The sequence below is a fragment of the Sinohyriopsis cumingii genome, chromosome 4 (genome assembly GCF_028554795.1).
Source record: "Sinohyriopsis cumingii isolate HCF-2022 chromosome 4, ASM2855479v2, whole genome shotgun sequence".
NCBI lineage: Eukaryota > Metazoa > Mollusca > Bivalvia > Unionida > Unionidae > Sinohyriopsis > Sinohyriopsis cumingii.
The window spans coordinates 117,677,868-117,699,613 of record NC_142964.1 but is presented as its reverse complement, the minus strand read 5'-3'; the positions used below and the strand labels follow the sequence as shown (position 1 = coordinate 117,699,613).

The following is a 21,746-nucleotide window of genomic DNA, read 5'->3' as shown; positions in this document are numbered from 1 at the left end:
GGGACCATGGGAAGAAAGAATTGAAATAGGGACACATTTTGGTTAAAGTTTGTTTTTTTTCTTCCAGCATTTCTTATCCTGTAATACCTTACTTAATTAAATTTTCTCAGCACCCCTTTTGCCTTTTGGTTCTGTTCCTGGCTGAGGGCAGTGGGATCAATAACTATGCTGGGGACACATTTGGGTTCAAGGGTCAAGATATTTATATTAAATTCCAATTTTTTGGCAATATCACACTGCCTTCATCAGCAACTATTATTGATCACATGACAATAATGGTCACATCTTACAAGGAGACGTGTAGATGAGTGGTAATTCAAGCCCTTGTTCCTGTTTAGTGTTGGCATCCACAGTAGTATTTCATTTGCCTCCTTCACCCTTATGGGATTAAAATATATCACAAACTTTGCAATTATTTAAGAGAACGGCATACACATGTGGAGGACAAAACGGAAAATTTTAAAAACGTGTGGTTTATCACATCAAATGTAGTGATCATGAGAATTTCTATGTTGGTGAAACAGGCAGTGTGTTAGAAACAAGGATTAAGGAACACATCAGTAGAGAGTCGTCTCTGATACATAAGCAAAAAGGGACATACCATCATTCCCAATCTGACCGAGGTCATCACATTTGAGAACAATACATGGATAAAGAATGTCATTGTGACGAAGAAAAAATTGGTCAGTGAGTTTTGTTCTCTAGTAGAATCCCTTCACCAAGTTGTAGAGGGCATGCAGAGAAGTTTTGTTCAAGGCCACGTGCTTGGATCTTAAGGTCAAGGTCACTGAGAATCTTTGTCAGTAATCTCTAGTCAAGCATACCTATAAAGAGTACTATGAAACGTGTTGGGTGTGTGATGTACCATTCACACTACTTATGTATTGAAATGTTAATGTTTAAGATTTGTTAAAATATTTTGAAAAAATATACAGAGGGAGTGTGGTTAACTGGCAATTTTTTTATATATAAATGGCTTGGTTTTAGAAGAATTATCTTTTTATCTCCTAAACTTAAGATGGTGGGTAAGATAGCTAAAATAATGTCTGTGTCGATCAGTAGATGAGATGGTTTCTGCAACATAACTTTAGTTTGCTTTTTTCTTTCTCAGATGTCTTATGTGGCTTACCCATTGGTAGAGGCAGATACCACTCTGTTTTTGATACTGCTTGATCCAGGGTCAAACATTAGAGGACCTGAAACTGCAATTTTCCTTACTGTATATTAAATCAAGTATTCATTACCTAATGTTTATCAAACTTCATAGGTAGACCGCATTGGCAGGGGCAGCTTTCTTTTGATTCTGAAGCCAAGAGGTAGGAAGGTCAGGGTCACAGTAGCTGACATTGTAATTTATTTGGTTTTTGCTATGCGAGTCAATGTTCCTGGATTAAATTTTCACCATACAATATGACTTGCTGTAACACAATGGTCGGGGTCCATGGAACCTGACCATGCTATGAACTGAACCATGTTATAACCAAGCCAGTTATAATCTGAATATACCTCCCCATTAATTTGAACCATTGTAAAAAATGAAAAGCATAATGAGATAATGGATGCACTAAACTTGTTCATTCATTGATTTATAATTTCAAACATGATTATGGCCAGGTGGGACCTGATACCATTATCTTCTGCGTGTCTCATACCAAACAGAAGTTTTCAGTGTAAAAGATGACCCAGTCCACCAGTCATTTCCAGTTCCTGAACAGGTCCATTGTCAGTGATTGTGCAGATGGACAACTACAGTTGTTTGCATTTCTACATATTCATGTACTTTGTTTATATATGCATGTCAGATGTAAAGATTGAATAAAGTATCAACAATGCGTACTCACCTGCTGATCTTGTAACATGCACTGAATCTACAATAGATGTAATTCTGTCAAAAATATATTCAATAATTTTGTCACAGGTCATTATTAGTCTGAATTCAGTGGAAAAAATAACAGAATTATGATACGAAAGATGAAGTACATTTACGATTCAGTACATCCCAAGGGCAGTAATTGGTGTCTGTATAAATCACATACTGATAAAATGTTCTTATCTGCAAAATCATGGTACTTTATTGTTTTTTGAAAAACTGATTGATTTTTGGCTGCTTTCTGTTACAGTCATGTTTGTTGTTGGCAAAGTTAATCCTTTTCTTCAACTGAAGAATTTAAAGATAGCTAATTGTGGCTTGTCACTCTTCTCTTTCAGGGTAATAGCATTACATTTCTGTGTACCATTGTCCATTGTAAATGTCTACTATTTAACACATTTACACCTATTCGTTTGAACAACAAGATTAATTGTGAATCAACAATTGTGTCATTTTTATAGGAAATGGAGAACATTATTCATTGGTCAACTGATTGCATCTAACAATATCACTCAGCGATGCACATGTGTTGGTGGCTTTCATTTATTTTTTTTGTTTTATAAATTGTTTCTCCATAATTTGAACAAGTTTTGGCTCTGCAATTGACCTTGATTAACAATGTACTTAAATATCTCCAGTGTTTGTTTTGGCACAAAACTTCACAAAGTTGGTGAAATTTTAAATTTCAAGAGCCACACCTGTATCATTTTACAGTCTAATTCATGTATGATTCTTCCCAAAATATTATAATAAACTTTTTATACATTATTTTTGGTACTTTTAAAAGAAAAAAAGTATTTTTTCATGTGTAAGAAAAATGCATGTATTTAAAATTTCAGGAGCCATGCCATAATCATCATATTTGAATTCATAGTGATATCTTCCCCAAAATGATACTAAACATTTTGCCGGTTATTTTTCTTTTAAGGAGAATTTTTTCCCACGTATGACAAAAATACATGTATATGAAATTTCAGTAGTCACACCATGATCATGTAATATCCGAGTTTGTGATATAATGGAGTGTGCTACTTTGGAGTCACACTGTATTTATAGGTGGTATACACTTTTGCATTGTCAACTCCCTAGGATTCTTTAACCCTGAGGTCACACGAACTAAAATAGTCATTTGGGGTTCCATGTGATAAACTAAGTTTACTTTCTTCAAGTTTCTCAAACCAATTATCAACATCTTATTTGAATTACATTTGAGGAAGGACAGCTCCCTATTGAGTATGTAGTCAATCAAAAGTCAGGGTCATGGGATGTGAAATTTAAAAAATTAAGTTAAGTGGACATTTTTTATAGCTACAGTCACTGAGTGGATCACATTTTTCCGATGGCTTTTTTTACCTTCAGATGGAGGTGAGAATGAAGGAAACAAAAGATTTCCAAATTCAGTCAGTGTCAGGTGCAATCCTGAAGATGTGTGTCTGTGGTGGTGATTCAAAGTCGGCTAAATTCCATGTTGTACCATTGAAAGTTGGGGAGATTGATCTTGAGGCTATGGTAGGTTGTTCATTCAAGTGTTCTATGAGAAATCATGTCCCACAAATAATTGGAAATGATGAAAATCAGAAATTGTGTCCCATAAATGTTTGGAATTGATATAAATGAGATATTATGTCCCACAAATAATTGAAAATAATGAAAATCAGAAATTATATGCCACAAATAATTGGAAATGATGAAAATCAGAAATTGTCCCACAGATAATTGGAAATGATGAAAATCAGAAATTTTATGTTACACCAGTAATTGGAAATGATTAAAATTAGGTATTATATCTCACAAACTTGTTAACTATCAGACAACAAATTATCAGCAATGATATGCAACAGTTGGTCTTCTGCTTGTGCCAGTTTATGTTTATATTGCCTTACTACTTTTAGACCCATGTTTGGCATGTGAGCAATATTAGACCCAATTTTAAAAAAATTAAAATTCATTACTGTTGATCCCACCATTGAAAAGCCCACATATTGATGACCTTGGCGTCCATGTGAATCTTCTGCATATCCTTAGATTAACTTAAGTGTTCAGAATTTTTCTTTCCTTTTCTTTTAATATTTTATTACCATTTTGTTCAGCCCATTTCTGATTCATTCAGGGGTTTGCTCATCATGCAGCAGTCCTCAGCTTCTTATCAGTATGTCTGTGGTACATTAATATCAAGGAGGATGCATTCATATCTTATTCAATAAGGACATTACTAATTGTATGTTTGACATTTAACAGGCTGTTTCCATTGAGGATGATGCTACATGTGTGAACCAAATCATCAGTAAAGAAGGAGTTGGTGTCCAGGATGGAGTCCAAAGAAAACTCCTGGTTGAGGTAATAGGCAATTGAGTGAGTGTGGACACATACTTGGCATGAGGTCATGTGGCTTAGATTGCCCAAACTGTAACATCTGATTAACCCTTAAGTGCTTATTGATGCACAAGATGTGCTGTCAGTAGAGGTCCTTTAGCGCTTGTTGCAGCATATGCTGTTTTTCAGGTAAACGATTGTCTACACATCTCAGTACTTTAGCTTGACATGAATGGTTTTGTTGTGAAACTAAATTTATTGGATATATTGGATCCTTCATTGTACAATGCATTTAGCAAGAAAGATTTATAAATTCTGGTTAAACCACATGTTACCTGGAAAATTCAAAATGGCTAACTTCCAACACTAGTCATCATCAGATGATTAAATTTGGCAAATACTGCCCCCCCCCCTTCCAATTTCACCTTTAAACATGTTTAGACCTACATACATAAAATTTAATGGCTGACCAATACATATCCCCACCGCCCACCTGGGAAAGTTTCTGTGGGCAACCATGGGATGTCCTTTGAGCATTTCACGCTTATTAGACTTGGAAGATAGGTCAATATTTATTGAAACTGGTGATTAAAAAATGACAGATAAATACCTCCCAATTTTAGGTCCCAATCTCCCTAATTTTTTCTTCAATCTCCCTTCTTGGCTTTGAAAAGTTGACAGGTATGGAAGTGTACATTATTCATCAATAATGAGGATTGAGTATTAGACAGAAATATAGTTCAAGCTACTTCCCTGGTATGAGAAATCTCTTTTGATTTCCTCGACTAATGAAAAGACACAAATGAATCGGCTATTTGCAAACCCTTGATAAGGTGTATGCTTTCTATCATGAGTGGAAAACATTGAAATTTGATGGGATTTGGTGCTAGTCCCTTGTTCCAAGGGGAGATCACTCTTGTCTGGCCTCACTTTGTCAAGCTGACAACCTTATAGCCCTTGATATTGCTAAAACAGAGCCATGAGGGCTGCATTAGTGATGTAGGGAATGTCCTCCTGATGTATTATGATTGGCTAGCTTATTTAAGAAGGGTTTACATTTTTTATACTTGCATTCATTGAGCACAGAATCGTTATTTGATAGTGGGTCAACAATTTTTCATTTGGCTTTTAAATTCCTGGTTTGTAGTAACCACAAAAATCCACAGAATAAGTACCCTTTTAATCAAAGAGTTAAGTCACTGTATCTTTTCTCATTTTGAGGCAGGAATCTCGTGTTAAATTCTGACTATGAGGATACTGATTTTGCTAGTTTCTTAATATACTCTTAAATTTTACATTAAAGAATATAGTATGACCGATTACTTGTAAGTGGGTAAAGTGAAGTTTCTGTGGTAAGTTTTACTGTTGAAGGAGGAAATTGTGTCATACTTTCAATCATGACAGTTGATATAATTTTTTCAGCCTGAAGGAATTCCACAAGAATACACCACGAGTTTCTACTTGTGTCCTGAAGGTGAGTACACTTCACTTCATCTAGGCATTTAATACATGCCCATTTACTCTTACATCGCTGAATCTAGCATTTAATATATGCCCATTTAATCTTTCATGGCTGAATCTAGGCATTTAATACATGCCCATTTAATCTTTCATGGCTGAATCTAGGCATTTAATACATGCCCATTTAATCTTACATGGCTGAATCTAGGCATTTAATATATGCCCATTTAATCTTACATTGCTGAACATAGGCATTTAATATATGCCCATTTAATCTTACATTGCTGAACATAGGCATTTAATATATGCCCATTTAATCTTACATCATTGAATCTAGGCATTTAATACATGCCCATTTAATCTTACATTGCTCAATCTAGGCATTTAATATATGCCCATTTAATCTTACATGGCTGAATCTAGGCATCTAATATATGCCCATTTAATCTTACATTGCTGAATCTAGCATTTAATACATGCCCATTTACCACTCCGGTGGCCTAATGGTTAGAGCGTCCACCTCGGATGCGGGAGGTCGTGGGATTGATCCCCGGTTGAGTCATACAAAGACTTGCAAATATTGTACTAACAGCTGCCTCGCTTGGCGCTCAGCATTAAGAGGTTAGTGTTAGGACTGATCGACCTGGTGTCAGGATAATGTGACTGGGTGGGACATCATGCTCCATGTCTGTGGCATGATGCCTCAGTGCTAGACATCACTATAAACTGTCACACTGCAGATATCTTAATGATCTGACTGAAAAATTCTTAAAGCTACGTTAAAAATCCAAATCACACACACACACATGCCCATTTAATCTTACATTGCTGAATCTAGGCATTTAATATATGCCCATTTAATCTTACATGGCTGAATCTAGGCATTTTAATACATGCCCATTTAATCTTACATTGCTTCATCTAGGCATTTAATACTTGCCCATTTAATCTTACATTGCTCAATCTAGGCATTTAATATTTGCCCATTTAATCTTACATCGTTGAATTTAGGCATTTAATATATGCCCATTTAATCTTACATTGCTGAATCTAGCATTTAATATATGCCCATTTAATCTTACATTGCTGAATCTAGGCATTTAATATATGCCCATTTAATGTTACATTGCTGAATCTAGCATTTAATATATGCCCATTTAATCTTACATCGTTGAATCTAGGCATTTAATACTTGCCCATTTAATCTTACATTGCTTCATCTAAGCATTTAATACTTGCCCATTTAATCTTACATTGCTCAATCTAGGCATTTAATATATGCCCATTTAATCTTACATTAATTCATCTAGGCATTTAATACTTGCCCATTTAATCTTTCACTGCTCAATCTAGGCATTTAATACTTGCCCATTTAATCTTACATTGCTCAGTCTAGCATTTAATATATGCCCATTTAATCTTACATTGCTTCGTCTAGGCATTTAATACTTGCCCATTTAATCTTACACTGCTCAATCTAGGCATTTAATACTTGCCCATTTAATCTTACATTGCTGAATCTAGCATTTAATATTTGCCCATTTAATCTTACATTTTTGAATCTAGCATTTAATACATGCCCATTTAATCTTACATTGCTGAATCTAGCATTTAATATATGCCCATTTAATCTTACATTGCTGAATCTAGGCATTTAATATATGCCCATTTAATCTTACATTAATTCATCTAGGCATTTAATACTTGCCCATTTAATCTTACACTGCTCAATCTAGGCATTTAATACTTGCCCATTTAATCTTACATCGTTGAATCTAGCATTTAATACATGCCCATTTAATGTTACATTGCTGAATCTAGCATTTAATATTTGCCCATTTAATCTTACATTGCTCAATCTAGGCATTTAATACATGCCCATTTAATCTTACATTGCTCAGTCTAGGCATTTAATACATGCCCATTTAATCTTACATCATTGAATCTAGCCTTTAATATATGCCCATTTAATGTTACATTGCTGAATTTAGCATTTAATATATGCCCATTTAATCTTACATCGTTGAATCTAGGCATTTAATATATGCCCATTTAATCTTACATTGCTCAGTCTAGGCATTTAATACATGCCCATGTAATCTTACATCATTGAATCTAGCCTTTAATATATGCCCATTTAATTTTACATTGCTTCATCTACGCATTTAATACTTGCCCATTTAATCTTACATTGCTGAATCTAGCATTTAATATATGCCCATTTAATCTTACATTGCTTCATCTAGGCATTTAGTACTTGCCCATTTGATCTTACATTGCTGAATCTAGCATTTAATATATGCCCATTTAATCTTACATGGCTGAATCTAGCAATTAATATATGCCCATTTAATCTTACATCGTTGAATCTAGGCATTTAATATATGCCCATTTAATTTTACATTGCTTCATCTATGCATTTAATACTTGCCCATTTAATCTTACATTGCTCAATCTAGGCATTTAATACTTACCCATTTAATCTTACATTGCTGAATCTAGGCATTTAATATATGCCCATTTAATCTTACATTAATTCATCTAGGCATTTAATACTTGCCCATTTAATCTTTCACTGCTCAATCTAGGCATTTAATACTTGCCCATTTAATCTTACATTGCTCAATCTAGCATTTAATATATGCTCATTTAATCTTACATTGTTTCATCTAGGCATTTAATACTTGCCCATTTAATCTTACACTGCTCAATCTGGGCATTTAATACTTGCTCATTTAATCTTACATTGTTGAATCTAGCATTTAATACATGCCCATTTAATCTTACATTGCTGAATCTAGCATTTAATATTTGCCCATTTAATCTTACATTTTTGAATCTAGGCATTTAATACATGCCCATTTAATCTTACATTGCTGAATCTAGCATTATATTCATGTGTTCTGTATTACAAACAGACTGGAGCTATTTCTGTGTTTGCACTGAGTTCGTCCCAGTGTTGATGCACTTAGATGCTTTAAATCAAATTCTTCTAATTCCCAGTTAGTTTGAATTATGTTTGTTATGTAGAGATTAAATTTATTTGAAAAGGATCAAAGATGTTGAATGTATTAAATGCAAAACTACATTCATGGTTAATTATGAGTGATGGAAAAACTTGTTTGATGTGGTGTTTAAAAAAATCTCCCCCATATGGTCTAGCCATATTTCTTACATAATTCTCTCTGCCAACAATGCGTAGGTATTGTTTGTTTATTTATAATGAGAGAATCACTAATATTAGGAAACTTCCCTTTCCTAGGTCAGATTGTTATTTCATCAGGCATTATGAGCAAGTTTGTATTTTTTGTGGCTCCCTAAAATGCTTTTTTTAAATAATCTTTGATACTTTATTACTGAAAGTTGTGAAAACATGGCATTCTTTTTGTCTCCCTGAAATTGAGAATGTAATGATTCATGATGTCAAGAATAATGTGTTCCTGTCTCAAATGACCCCATGCTGGCTCTGGGATGTATAATGGGCTTGATGCACCCTTCTGCAAGTTGTAGAATCAACTGATGAAGGCAGCATTTTTAACCTGGTATATGTCCTGTAGTGATGTTTATGCTGAGGTCTTGGACTTTTTAAATGAGAAAAAAATTTGATCTTGTATTTCTCCTTCAAATACATTCCCCAATCACATTACATTAGGAATATTAACCTGCTACATTGCAAAACCTGCCCTACTAAAAGAAAAAAATTCATCTTACCCTATCTATATCAATATACAAATGGCAATAACTCTTGTCTTACCTCCCCTTGATACCACCAGGTGTTGTCAAGTTTTATCTTTGCTGTTATGGAGACTACACATCATACAATTTATCCTCCAACAATCCAGCCATTTTTGTGTTCTAATTGGCTGAAGCCAACGTCATTTTAGATTTATTGAAGATTTAATAATCTATTGCAGGTTGTATGCATTATTTTACAATTTTGCCAATTTGTTTAGTGATTTTGTTATTTTTTGGGACTTCCTTGTTGACCATGGTCCCACCACACTATCATCAAGGTCATTACGAGTTAGCATACCTTTGACTTATTTCGCTTACTCCATCCATTACAGAGCTGTTCTTAGCAAAATTCTGAAGTGCTGTTTGACACTTGTGCTTAGTTTATTCATATTTCATGCTGTTTTGATAGAAATATGGCTTAATTCTTAACTAACCATTGTGCATAAGTTCATAACAGGGCCAAAGGCTTCTGATAACGACACTTTCTCTGTTCGTTACAACAGTGTTGTAGCGATTTAGTATTTTCAGTACATTACTTTTCTGCTTTAATTTGTGTTTTTGTTTCATTTCAGTAGAATGTCACTTTAAATGATGTTTATGCAACTTCAGAGCATGGAAGTCTAACATGACTCTTGTTTCTACTTAGTATTCACTGTTTATGATATGCAGCCTCTTACCATATGTAGTCGTTGGAAGTCTGAGTTTCCATTTTAGTTAATTAGTCATATACTGATTTACCTATTTATGCAAGTAGCTGGTTAGTCACATACTAAGGTGCTAATCTGTACTTTATTTTTCTTTTTATGCCACTTCAGGAGGAATGTTTACCATACACAGAAAATGCATGTTTAAAGTGATCATCCATTTTGGCATTAATGGGAAGGAAGGATAGAATAAATCAATGAAAACATCCTACAGTTTATTGCTGGCAATACCGATTCATTGGGGAGTATTCCCCCATTTTAGACAGCCCATGAGGCATAAGTGCCAACACATGTCCAGGCATGGACTTCTGGTCTGTAAGTGCATGGGGTTCATGCTGGATCCATTTGATCCAGCTCTTAATACTGCCATACTGTTACTGGCTGTCCAGCAGTAACTAGCCATCCCATCATCGCCAACCATCGAGCCAACACTCGCAGTCTTGCCAACACCAGCAGTCCAGCTGACACTGGCAGTCCAACCATCCCAGCATGGTGACCGTTTCATTGAAATGTTCCAACCAAATAGTTCATACCGGGATGTTAGTGATAGGTCCATCCATCAAGCCACTCCATTGGTATCTTATCATTACTATACTGGTGATTTCAGTGAGAAATCTGTTCCACACCATCAGTTTCTTATCATTACTATACTGAAGATTTCAATGAGAAATCTGTCCATTCAACCAGCCAATTGATTGCCATATTGGCTGACCTTACGCCGTTCACACCCAATCCATTGGATCTAATTTATATTAAAACTGCACGTCATCAGACCTCCAGCCATTCCAACATGGGGTCAATCAAACTATGATTTATGGGGATCTTAGTGACAGATCCATCCGTCCTCTGTACTGTTGGTGACATGCCTTTTCTATGATATAGATTTCAGCTAGAAATCTGTGACCAGCCAGGCTTTTGGAGTGGCCAGTACTGGGTGATATCCAGACCGTCTTCTTTACTGCCAGCTTTTAGGCTGACCGTTCGCTGGCCAAACCAGCCAGCATTGCTGGAAGTGCCAGACTTCCATATGTTCACTGCTTGTTCACAAGTCCACAGCCCAGAACTATTGAAGTTTTACTGAGGATGGACATGAGTCTTCATACCACCTGGTATGTCTCAGTTTGACCTCAGCGCATAATGCGTGCAACGAACTCCTTCATATCCACCATGAAATGGACAGTTTTTAGCTTCAAGCCACTGTCAGGGACAATTTCTATTTTAGGGGGTGGGGTACTTCAGAATGCCTCCACCTTGACCGTTGCTCAAAAGAATTGGTAGTCTAATCTTATTGAGGAGGAAGAAATGGACATACATGACAGACTCTTTCAGAACTGATCTCAAACTTGACAGGAAAGTAGTATCGGTTCATATGTGTGCTCGTCTTTTTTTAGGGCAGACAGATCTGTTCCATGCCCCTCAGCTGGTTAGGGATATCATTGCAGACACCTGGCAACAGCCACACTTGGGAGGTAATGACCAGGATTGCAAGGGTTATTGACCAGAGCTGCTCACAATACCATGGCCAACTCTTTGACAAGTTTAGCCAGTCTAATCTCAATCCATGTCACTCCTGCTTTTATCATACCATTCCTTTCCAGATGACCCTGTTTGTTTCACCCTTGCTAGGAGGAAGAAGAGAGGAAGTTTGGAGGCAGGCAGCTCAAGATCTGCCCCTCTATCTTGCTGCTGAACCCATATGGGTGTTTGGAACCACTCAGTCATAGTCAGTGTAAAGTCATGTTCAGTTGCCTCAAGACAGGGGATCTCCTTAGTAACATGCACCAACATCAATCCCTAGGATGCAATCACATTAGCAGAATGAAACCAATTTCTGAGCTCACTGGACCTCCCTAATCTCTCAGAAAGGGGTCAGGTTGATCCAGGTCATTTGGAGGGGCTTTGGTCTTCGTTCATCAATAATCCCCTTCCCTGCCTTTCTACAACAGGAGATACGTTCACCTCATAATCAAAAAAGGCATCCAGGAGCTTGTCTAAAGTCCACAATCACCACGTTAACAGAATCATTGAACTCATTCAATCTGTTTCCAGTGGACTTGTTCCCTCTTGGCCTCTCATTTTGCAGGTCTTGCCAGCACATTAGCACCCCATTTTATGTCATCTTAATCAAATGGTCAAGATCACACCTGAGATTTGATTATTGCAGCGGCAATGAGGCAATCTTGGTCTGCTGATCATTGGACTCCACTGAAGAAGCCCCAGGTGGAAATAATGGTAGGTATCACCACCAGTGTGCACATTGGGTGTGCCTACTTGTTGACCATTACTATCATCAGTTAATGGCCTCTACATGTCAACATTCTAGAAATGAAGGCTGTCATCAGTACCTTTCATTTCTGAAAAGATTGCCTCTGAGGTGATAATATTCCTCATTCAGTCCAACAACTATGTGGCGTTGACATCTCTCCTCAGACAGGGAGACACCAAATCACTTGACCTGTGTATTCTGATTTAGCATTTTCTACGTGGGTGCAACAATCTCCATATCAACATACAAATCAGACACATTCCTGGCACCATCAGTGTCCTAGTCTAGAATCAATCCAGAGGTGGTCACGTCCTTCACATGGAATGGTCCCTCCATCAATCAGTCTTCACTCAATGATTGACCTCTTGGTGATAAGGTGGAATAACGAGCTACCCATCTTTGTCTCTCCAGTTCCAGGCCCAAAAACTTGGGCCATGGATACACTGTCAATCACTTGGGAGGGGTTGTGGGCCTTTGCCTCCCCTCACAGGGTGCTGATACTGAAAATGACCCAGAAGTTACAGGATCAATATGACAAGATGAATCTGATAGCCCCTTTCCTTTTGTACTCACATGAAGATTGCGGCCAACCTGAATCTTCTCCAGCATATACTATTACGGGTGGTCCTTCCCTGCCTGGAACACCCTCTTCTTCTACACACTCAGCTCTTACCTGCTCCGGTGGCCTAGTGGTTAGAGCGTCTGCCTCAGATGCAGGAGGTCATGGGTTCGATCCCCAACTGAATCATACCAGAGACTTACAAAAATGGTACTAACAGCTGCCTCGCTTGGCATTCAGCATTAAGAGGTTAGTGTTAGGACTGGTCAGCCTGGTGTCAGGATAAAGTGACTGGGTGGGACATCACGCTACATGTCTGCGGCATGATGCCTCATTGTTAGACATCACTATAAACTGTCACACAGCAGACATCGTAGCGATATGACTGAAATTTTTTTAAAACTATGTTAAAACTTTAAATCACACACACACACCTTCCCTGCCTGGAACACTCTCTTCTTCTACACACTCAGCTCTTACTAGGAAAGCCTTGCAAGTCAAACAATTCAGACCTTCCACTGTGGAGAGAATCTCAAGAGTAACCAAGTACATCGTCCCTCTGCATGCCTCTATCGCTCAACTAGCCAACTTTTCTCTGCCACTTTGAGGAGAAATAGTCGGGGCCCCAATCACTACCGGATGCTACTGCCCCATGATATTGGACACATTCTGGCATCATTGCAAACATGCATTTGGGCAGGATAGAGACTTATCAGGTCTTTTAGACAATATTGGTCTCCAGCATTTTGTCTCTAGAGGGATCCAATCCTGGGTTTTCACATGGTTTGTTTTAAATCCCTCCAAACATCTAGCCTGCGTCTTGCTGAAGTCCGAAGTTTCAAGTAATCTCTGTGAATCAGAACACAGGATATCATGCTTCATGCCCTTTATCCATGGTTAAAGTGGATTGTACATTTGTACTGTCATCTCACCAAATCAGAGTAGCCTCACATAGATTATTGCTCAGAAGTTTCTGTCAATCTCTGTGAGCCTCGCATTTGAATGCAACGTTCCAACCTAAGATATAATAGAAGTTGTTTGCTGGCAGACAAAACCAACCTTATTTAGCCTCCATTTCAAAGATTTGGTGTTACAGAGACAACTGGAATCTGGTGGTTCAATTAGTGGCAGCACAGATGGCCCCCATACCCAACTGGATAAGAAGATCTCAACTTCATCTTCTCAACCATATATATGAGCCAAGATCAAGGGATCCTGGGCTGTATTGCTTGTGTCATCATGAGAATGTATGGTTTATCTTTCATGTGGGGAATCCAGCCACTCATCCCCAGAAGGATATCTGAGGTAGAGGTTGGATGCTCAGCATCCCCTCCCCATATTACCTATTCTCCTCACGTAATGTGATTGGGGAATGTTTTTGAAGGAGAAAGCAAATTTAAGTAAATTATGTTTTTATGAGAATACTTACCCAATGACATTGCTTAAAAACTCTCCCAACAACCTCACCATGCTGGGCATCCGCATTAGTGTCTCGTTCAGATAAAAACTGGCATCACCTGTTGATATGAAGGGGAGGTAATGGGCAAGAGTTATTGCCCATTGTTGATATAGCTAGGGAAAGATGAATTTTCGTCTTTTAGTAGGGCTGGATTTGTGAGGTAGAAGGCTAATATTCCTAATGTAATGGGATTAGGTAAGTATTATAAGAGAAACATGCATTACTAAAAAGTTTGCTTTTATGGATTTTATTCCTTATCATTGTTTTGTATCCATAACTTTCTTGTTGCTATATAGCCAGAAGTGTTCTGATGTGCCATTAAACTATATACACATGCATACATACATACATACAGACAGACAGACATACATGTATACATGTGGTTTCGAGTCTTGGGCTTGGCCAATGTGTTTATGTGAAAAAGCTTGCCAGTTTGTTAGGATTACTGGGTAGTATAGACAACACAGATCCTGAGCTGTCAATGTAATATGCAATGGCAGGTCAGGGTTAGTGTCCTTGGACTGTACTTAAAAGTGAGTATATATAATAATAGTATGAATACAAATACATTTATGAAAAGAATTGAATACTTGATGAAGGGGTATGTATGCACTTGTTATAAGGATTGAATGAGTTGCATATACAATGAAGTGATTTGGCAGAGAGTGGGGTGTATGGGGGGAGTCCATTAAGTTCATGAAAATTCAAACATGGACATGTGGCCTGTCAACTGCTGTCATAAAATCATAAGGAGGAGAACAAATGTTTAATATCAAATTACTTGACTAGCAGTATCTGGATAATTGAATTCAATGTAATTTCATTGTTTCTGTGGAAGCATATCGGTATACTTTGCATTTTAAAATGAAAAAATTTGTTTCTGGTTATGAAGCCCTTTTATTTTGAAAACTGAGTTTAACATTTTCTGTAAAGAAATATTTTTTATAAATCCACAGGTCGCCTGTTAAGTCAGGACATAGATCTTCCTGTTGCTAGTGATGATAAACTAGTTCCTGACTCGCAAAGGGCAAAGGTCAATGTCATAGGTAAGCCTTGCCAATGTAATGTTGAACATTCTTTTAATCATCTCAAACATTTTTCTGGATCAGAAGATTGATGTGTACAACACAGCAGTAAAGTCTGAATTATTGAAGATTATGTGTACAGCATTACAGTAAAGTCTGAATTATTGTTGATGATGTGTACAGTACTACAGTAAAGTCTGAATTATTGATGATGATGTGTACAGCACTCCAGTAAGGTCTGAATTATATGCATATCACTTTTCTGGACTTCTCAATCTCACATTCCAATGGGCTATCCCAAGGATACACAGTTTATTCTGTGTAAATACATGTTTTCCACACAGCCAGTTGCCTGGATAAAATCTGTCTCCCAATGTATCCAAATTGTTATCATTTAACTGTACTACCTTTAGGTGAAAAACCAAAAACAAAATTTGTGGGTGAGGATATCTACTGCAAAAGATCTTCCACTTTTGCTACAATCTATATTATATATCCTTTTGAGGAATTATAATAAATGAAGTTTCATCTAGAAACTTGTTTTTATTTTGAGTGACTTTTTGCTTAATTGACAAGACTATAAAAAAATTATTTGACTTTAGTGTTTCTATGTTGACACCGCTGGATGTCTTTTTGGACTAGTCAGTATTTGATATAGAAAATACCAATTGGCTTTAAATAATGTCATGTAATCTTTGTTATTATATATTACCCACCTCAATATTTAGTATGTAAATGCATTGAGTGAAATTTTGTCGCTGTATAACATGATGTAACAGCAGATTCATGATGCAACAAAACATGGCAACATCACAAATTATGTATTTAGATGTTAATTCAGACATAAAAATAATTAGAACAAGTTCTGTTTTTATTTGTTTGTGTATTCACTTTAATTTTGTGAAAAATCATTTAAATATAATTTTACATCTAATTAATAATTTATATAACTGATAAATTGTAGTGCTTGTATTGTTAGATATTATTGTCTAGCCTGAAAATACATGGAGTTTGCAGGCTTGTTTTGTTGTACTCATTTCATACTTACAATGTCCAGTATTGCAAGCACTATAATCTTTAAATAGACATTACATATACATGTCTACATATCATGGGACTGTGCTAGTTGCCTCACAGCAAATGTTTTTCTTGTTAACTAAACATTGTGAAAATTATGTGCAATTATCAAACTTGAAATCCATGTGTGTGAAGCTATAGGGTTCAATAGAGACAAAACCACGTGTGTGAAGCAGTAAGGGTTTAATAAGGAGATCACATGTGTGAAGCAATAAGGTTTAAAAAGGCACCACATGTGTGAAGCATTAAGGTTTAATAAGGACACCACATGTGTGTAGCAGTGAGGTTTAATAAGGACACTGCATGTGTGTATCAATAAGGTTTAAAAAGGACACTACATGTGTGTATCATTAAGGTTTAAAAAGGAGGCCACATGTGTGAAGCAGTAAGTTTTAATAAGGAGACCATGTGTAAAGCAATACGCTTTAATAAGGAGACCATGTATGAAGCAGTATAACTCACTAGGGAGAACATCATATATGAAGCAATAGAACAAAGCAGGGAGAAGACCATGTATGAAGCAATAGAATGCAATAGGGAGAAGACAATGTATGAAAGCAGTAGAAATCAGTAGGGAGAAGACTATGTAGAAAGCATTATTACTAAGGAAAAGACCATGTGTAAAGCAATAGAATTCAGTAGAGAGAAGACTGTAGAATGCAATAGAACTCTGTAGGTAGAAGACTGTAGAAAGCTATATAACTCAGTAGGGAGAAGACTTTGTAGAAAGCATTATTACTAAGGAAAAGACCATGTGTAAAGCAATAGAATTCAGTAGAGAGAAGACTGTAGAATGCAATAGAACTCGGTAGGTAGAAGACTAGAAAGCTATATAACTCAGTAGGGAGAAGACTATGTAGAAAGCAATATAAATCAGTAGGGAGAAGACTGTAGAAAGCAGTAGAACTCAGTAGGGAGAAGACTATGTAGAAAGCAACATTACTCACTAAGGAAAAGACCATGTATGAAGCAATAGAACACAGCAGGGAGAAGACTTTTGATGAAGCAATAGAACTTGGTAGGGAGAAGACTGTAGAAAGCAACAGAACTCAGTAGGGAGAGGACTATGTAGAAAGCAATATTACTAAGGAAAAGACCATGTGTAAAGCCATAGAACTCAGTAGGGAGAAGACTGTATGAAGCAACAGAACTCAGAAAGGAGAAGACTTTGTATGAAGCAATAGAACACTAGGGAGAAGACTGTAGAAAGCAACAGAACTCAGAAGGGAGAAGACTTTGTATGAAGCAATAGAACACTGTAGGGAGAAGACTGTAGAAAGCAACAGAACTCAGAAGGGAGAAGACTTTGTATGAAGCAATAGAACACTGTAGGGAGAAGACAGTGTAGAAAGCAGTAGAACTCAGTAAGGAGAGGACTATGTAGAAAGCAATAGAACACTGTAAGGAGAATGTGTAGAAAGCAATAGAACTCTCTAGGGAGAAGACAGTGTAGAAAGCAATAGAACTCACTAGGGAGAAGACTGTGTAGAAAGCAATATAACTCAGTAGGGAGAAGACTATGTAGAAAGCAATATTGCGAAGGAAAAGACCATGTGTAAAGCCATAGAACTCATAGGGAGAAGACTGTATGAAGCAATAGAACTCAGAAGGGAAAAGACTTTGTATGAAGCAGTAGGACACTGTAGGGAGAAGACTGTAGAAAGCAGTAGAACTCAGTAGGTAGAAGACTGTGTAGAAAGCAATATAACTCAGTAGGGAGAACACTATGTAAAAAGCAATATTACTTACTAAGGAAAAGACCATGTATGAAGCAGTAGAACACAGCAGGGAGAAGACTATGTATGAAGCAATAGAACTCACTTGGGAGAAGACCATATATGAAGCAATATTACTTACTAAGGAAAAGACCATGTATGAAGCAGTAGAACTCAGTAGGGAGAAGACTTTGTATGAAGCAATGGAACTCACTTGGGAGAAGACATTGTGTGAATCAATAGAACTCACCAGGGAGAAGACCATATGTGAAGCAATAGAAGTATCTAGGGAGAAGACCATGTATGAAGCAATAGAACTCAACAGGGAGAAGACCATGTATGAAGCAATTGAACTCAACAGGGAGAAGACCATGTATGAAGCAATAGAACTCAACAGGGAGAACATCAGATATAAAGCAATGTAACAAAGCAGGGAGAAGACCATGTATGAAGTAATAGAACACAATAGGGAGAAGACCATGTATGAAGCAATAGAATTCACTAGGGAGAAGACTGTGTAGAAAGCAATAGAACTAACTAGGGAGAAGACTATGTATGAAACAATAGAACTCATCAGGGAGAAGACCATGTATGAAGCAATAGAAGTAACTAGGAAGAACATCATATATGAAGCAATGGAACAGAGCAGGGAGGAGATCATTTGTGAAACAAAAGACTCCATAGAGAGATGATCATGTTTTTTGGGACATCAGCTAAAAAAAGCAGCCAGTCATACATTTTATTGATATCAAAAACCTGTTTGCCATTGTTAGTTGCCAAAACCAAAACAGATCACATACAATAATTATATATTTTATTATATAATTAGCATCAGTTTCCAGGAAAAAATTTCAAGCATTCAAATGAATATGCTTATTTAATTCTTTGCTCAACTTCATTCATACCTTTCATTGTGAAGTACGTGAATATATGTGGTTGGATGACACCAGTATGTACTGACTGGATGATTGGGGTTATCTGCCATCATATTATGCGCTGACTGGCAGATTGGGGTTATCTACCATCACATCATGTGCTGACTAGCAGATTGGGGTTATCTACCATCACATTATTACTGACTGGCAGATGGGGGTCATCTACCATCACATTATGTGCTGACTGGCAGATTGGGGTTATCTACCATCACATTATGTTCTGACAGACAGATAGGGGTTATCTACCATCACATTATGTGCTGACTGGCAGATTGGGGTTATCTACCATCACATTATGTGCTGACTAGCAGATTGGGGTTATCTACCATCATGTTAAGTGCTGATTGGCAGATTGGGGTATCACATTATGTGCTGACTGGCAGATTGGGTTTATCTACCATCACATCATGTGCTGACTGGTGGATTGAGGTATCACATTATGTGCTGACTGGCAGACTGGGGTTATCTACCATCACATTATTGCTGACTGGCAGATTGGGGTTATCTACCATCACATTATGTGCTGACAGGTAGATTGGGGTTATCTACCATCACATTATGTTCTGACTAGCAGATTGGGGTTATCTACCATCACATTATGTGCTGCCTGGCAGATTGAGGTTATCTACCATCACATTATGTACTGACTGTTAGATTGGGGTTATCTACCATCACATTATGTGTTGACAGGTAGATTGGGGTTATCTACCATCACATTATGTACTGACTGGTGGATTGGGGTTATCTACCATCACATTATGTACTGACTAGCAGATTGGGGTTATCTACCATCACATTATGTGCTGACTGGCAGATTGGGGTAATCTACCATCACATTATGTACTGACAGGCAGATTGGGGATCATGTTGATTGCTTGAAATTGTGGATCATGGATGTATTCATGATGTCACAGGACTTTAAAAAATAGGTTGCAGTGCCCTTAACACATTAACCCCTGGAGCTTGTCATTTTTGCCTAAAAATCGAGTAGGAAACACATTTTGAAAGCTATTTCTGAATAGACTCGAAAACACCAAATCCCTGGTCATCTTTCAATAACATACTGCCTAGTGGTGTTAGAAACTTCGATTTTTGTTGGCTATTTGACTCGCGCATGAGCAGAAGCGTAAAAGTTGGACTTCTTTATATATATATATATATATATATATATATATATATATATATATATTATTTTTTTTGCTAAACGGAGCCATTATTTTTGTATGGAGACCACTCTTTACTCCAAATGCCCATCTTGTCCTACTTTTTGCAAAGGCTCATCTGTCTGTTTGCAGTTCATACCAGTTTGCCTTAGATCTGAGACCAAAAAGTCTAAAGTCCAGACACAAAATTAGATTCCAACCACGAGCAAATTTTGGGTTTAAAAAAAGTCGGGTCCAAAAAATGAGGTTTTTCTATCTGTATTTTGTAGTGCAACTAGATATTCCAGATTATTTGGTATCATTGTAGAGCTACATCTGTCTACCTTTCTATAATACCACCCACTTTAGTGTATCATGCATGACCATGACGCTACAGAGCTCAGCAGTAGGCTACTACCTCCTGCCCCGTAAAGTCGTCACTAGGGGTTAATGTGTTAACACAGATGTTTACCTGCTTTTTGAGTATGATTTGTTTTCCATGCTTAAAAACTCCCATCTTTTTGTAAATAACTGGCTATTAATTAATTACATTTTAATTGATAATCTAAAAATAATGATCATTCACATTTTGCCAAATGCAGATGTTTGCTGGGGTACTTGGGAAAGATTTTGACCCGTCAGGTGCAAACCTTTTCCTTGTGCTCTAGCAAACCATGTGTCATCCAGCTTAACAAATGTGTACATTAACTTTTTCAGGTGACATAATGGGCCCGACTCTTTCAAACCTGAAGGACCTATTAAAGATGCCATATGGATGTGGTGAGCAGAATATGGCATCCTGGTCCCCAAATATCTATGTCCTGCAGTATCTTACCAATACCAACCAGCTCACAGATGCAATCCAGGATGAGGCTAAGGGATACATGAGAGTTGGTCAGTTACGTCATTACCTTATTGTATTTTAACTTCTTTTATACATTGAATACAATACATAATTAGATTTATATTAGGCAATAAACTCCACTACCTTCTTGATCCAGCTGTCTCCAAAGAAAAAGAAAAGAAACATGCATCTTTCTGTTTACTATACACACTAAGGGAAGTAACTCTTTCAGATTATCTCCCCTTGCCCCCTCATAGCAGACACCCATATAGACTCTGATCGCAATTATTTTTCCATATAGTCCCAACAGTTGTTTGCCAATACTGAACTTTCCAGTGGGTCCAAATCCTGATAATTCCTGTTTATCTAAATTATCTTCAAAGATGAACTTGGTGAAGTTCTTGTCATAGGTTAACTGGCAATTTTTTGAGAGGCTGGACTGTAGACAAAACATGAGGTGGGTCAGTGATTTTATTTCCATACCAGTAACAGTGCCTCATTACTCACTGTGCACTGTCACCAAAACATACTTAGACAACCACACCATAATGCTCATATTCTAAAGAATAATCAATTTCCTTTAAATCAATAGCAAGAATGCTTAAATTTGGATTACATTTGTGGGTTCATACCCAGATATA

General features: G+C 37.0%; 1 protein-coding gene across 3 annotated transcripts in view; it reads left to right on the top strand.

Moving 5' to 3' along the window:
• LOC149801965 (alpha-1-macroglobulin-like) overlaps positions 1–21,746 on the top strand; it is a 251,727-nt gene that overhangs the window by 165,294 nt on the left and 64,687 nt on the right. For all 3 annotated transcript variants that reach the window (XR_016420765.1, XM_089956363.1, XM_089956364.1), the window contains 5 exons: positions 3,230–3,379; positions 4,109–4,207; positions 5,606–5,657; positions 15,324–15,413; positions 20,979–21,155. Coding sequence is in view for 2 of the 3 variants with exons in the window: in XM_089956363.1 (XP_089812489.1) it covers positions 3,230–3,379; positions 4,109–4,207; positions 5,606–5,657; positions 15,324–15,413; positions 20,979–21,155 (568 nt within the window). In the remaining variant the exon portion in view is untranslated. The remainder of the gene's footprint in view (positions 1–3,229; positions 3,380–4,108; positions 4,208–5,605; positions 5,658–15,323; positions 15,414–20,978; positions 21,156–21,746) is intronic.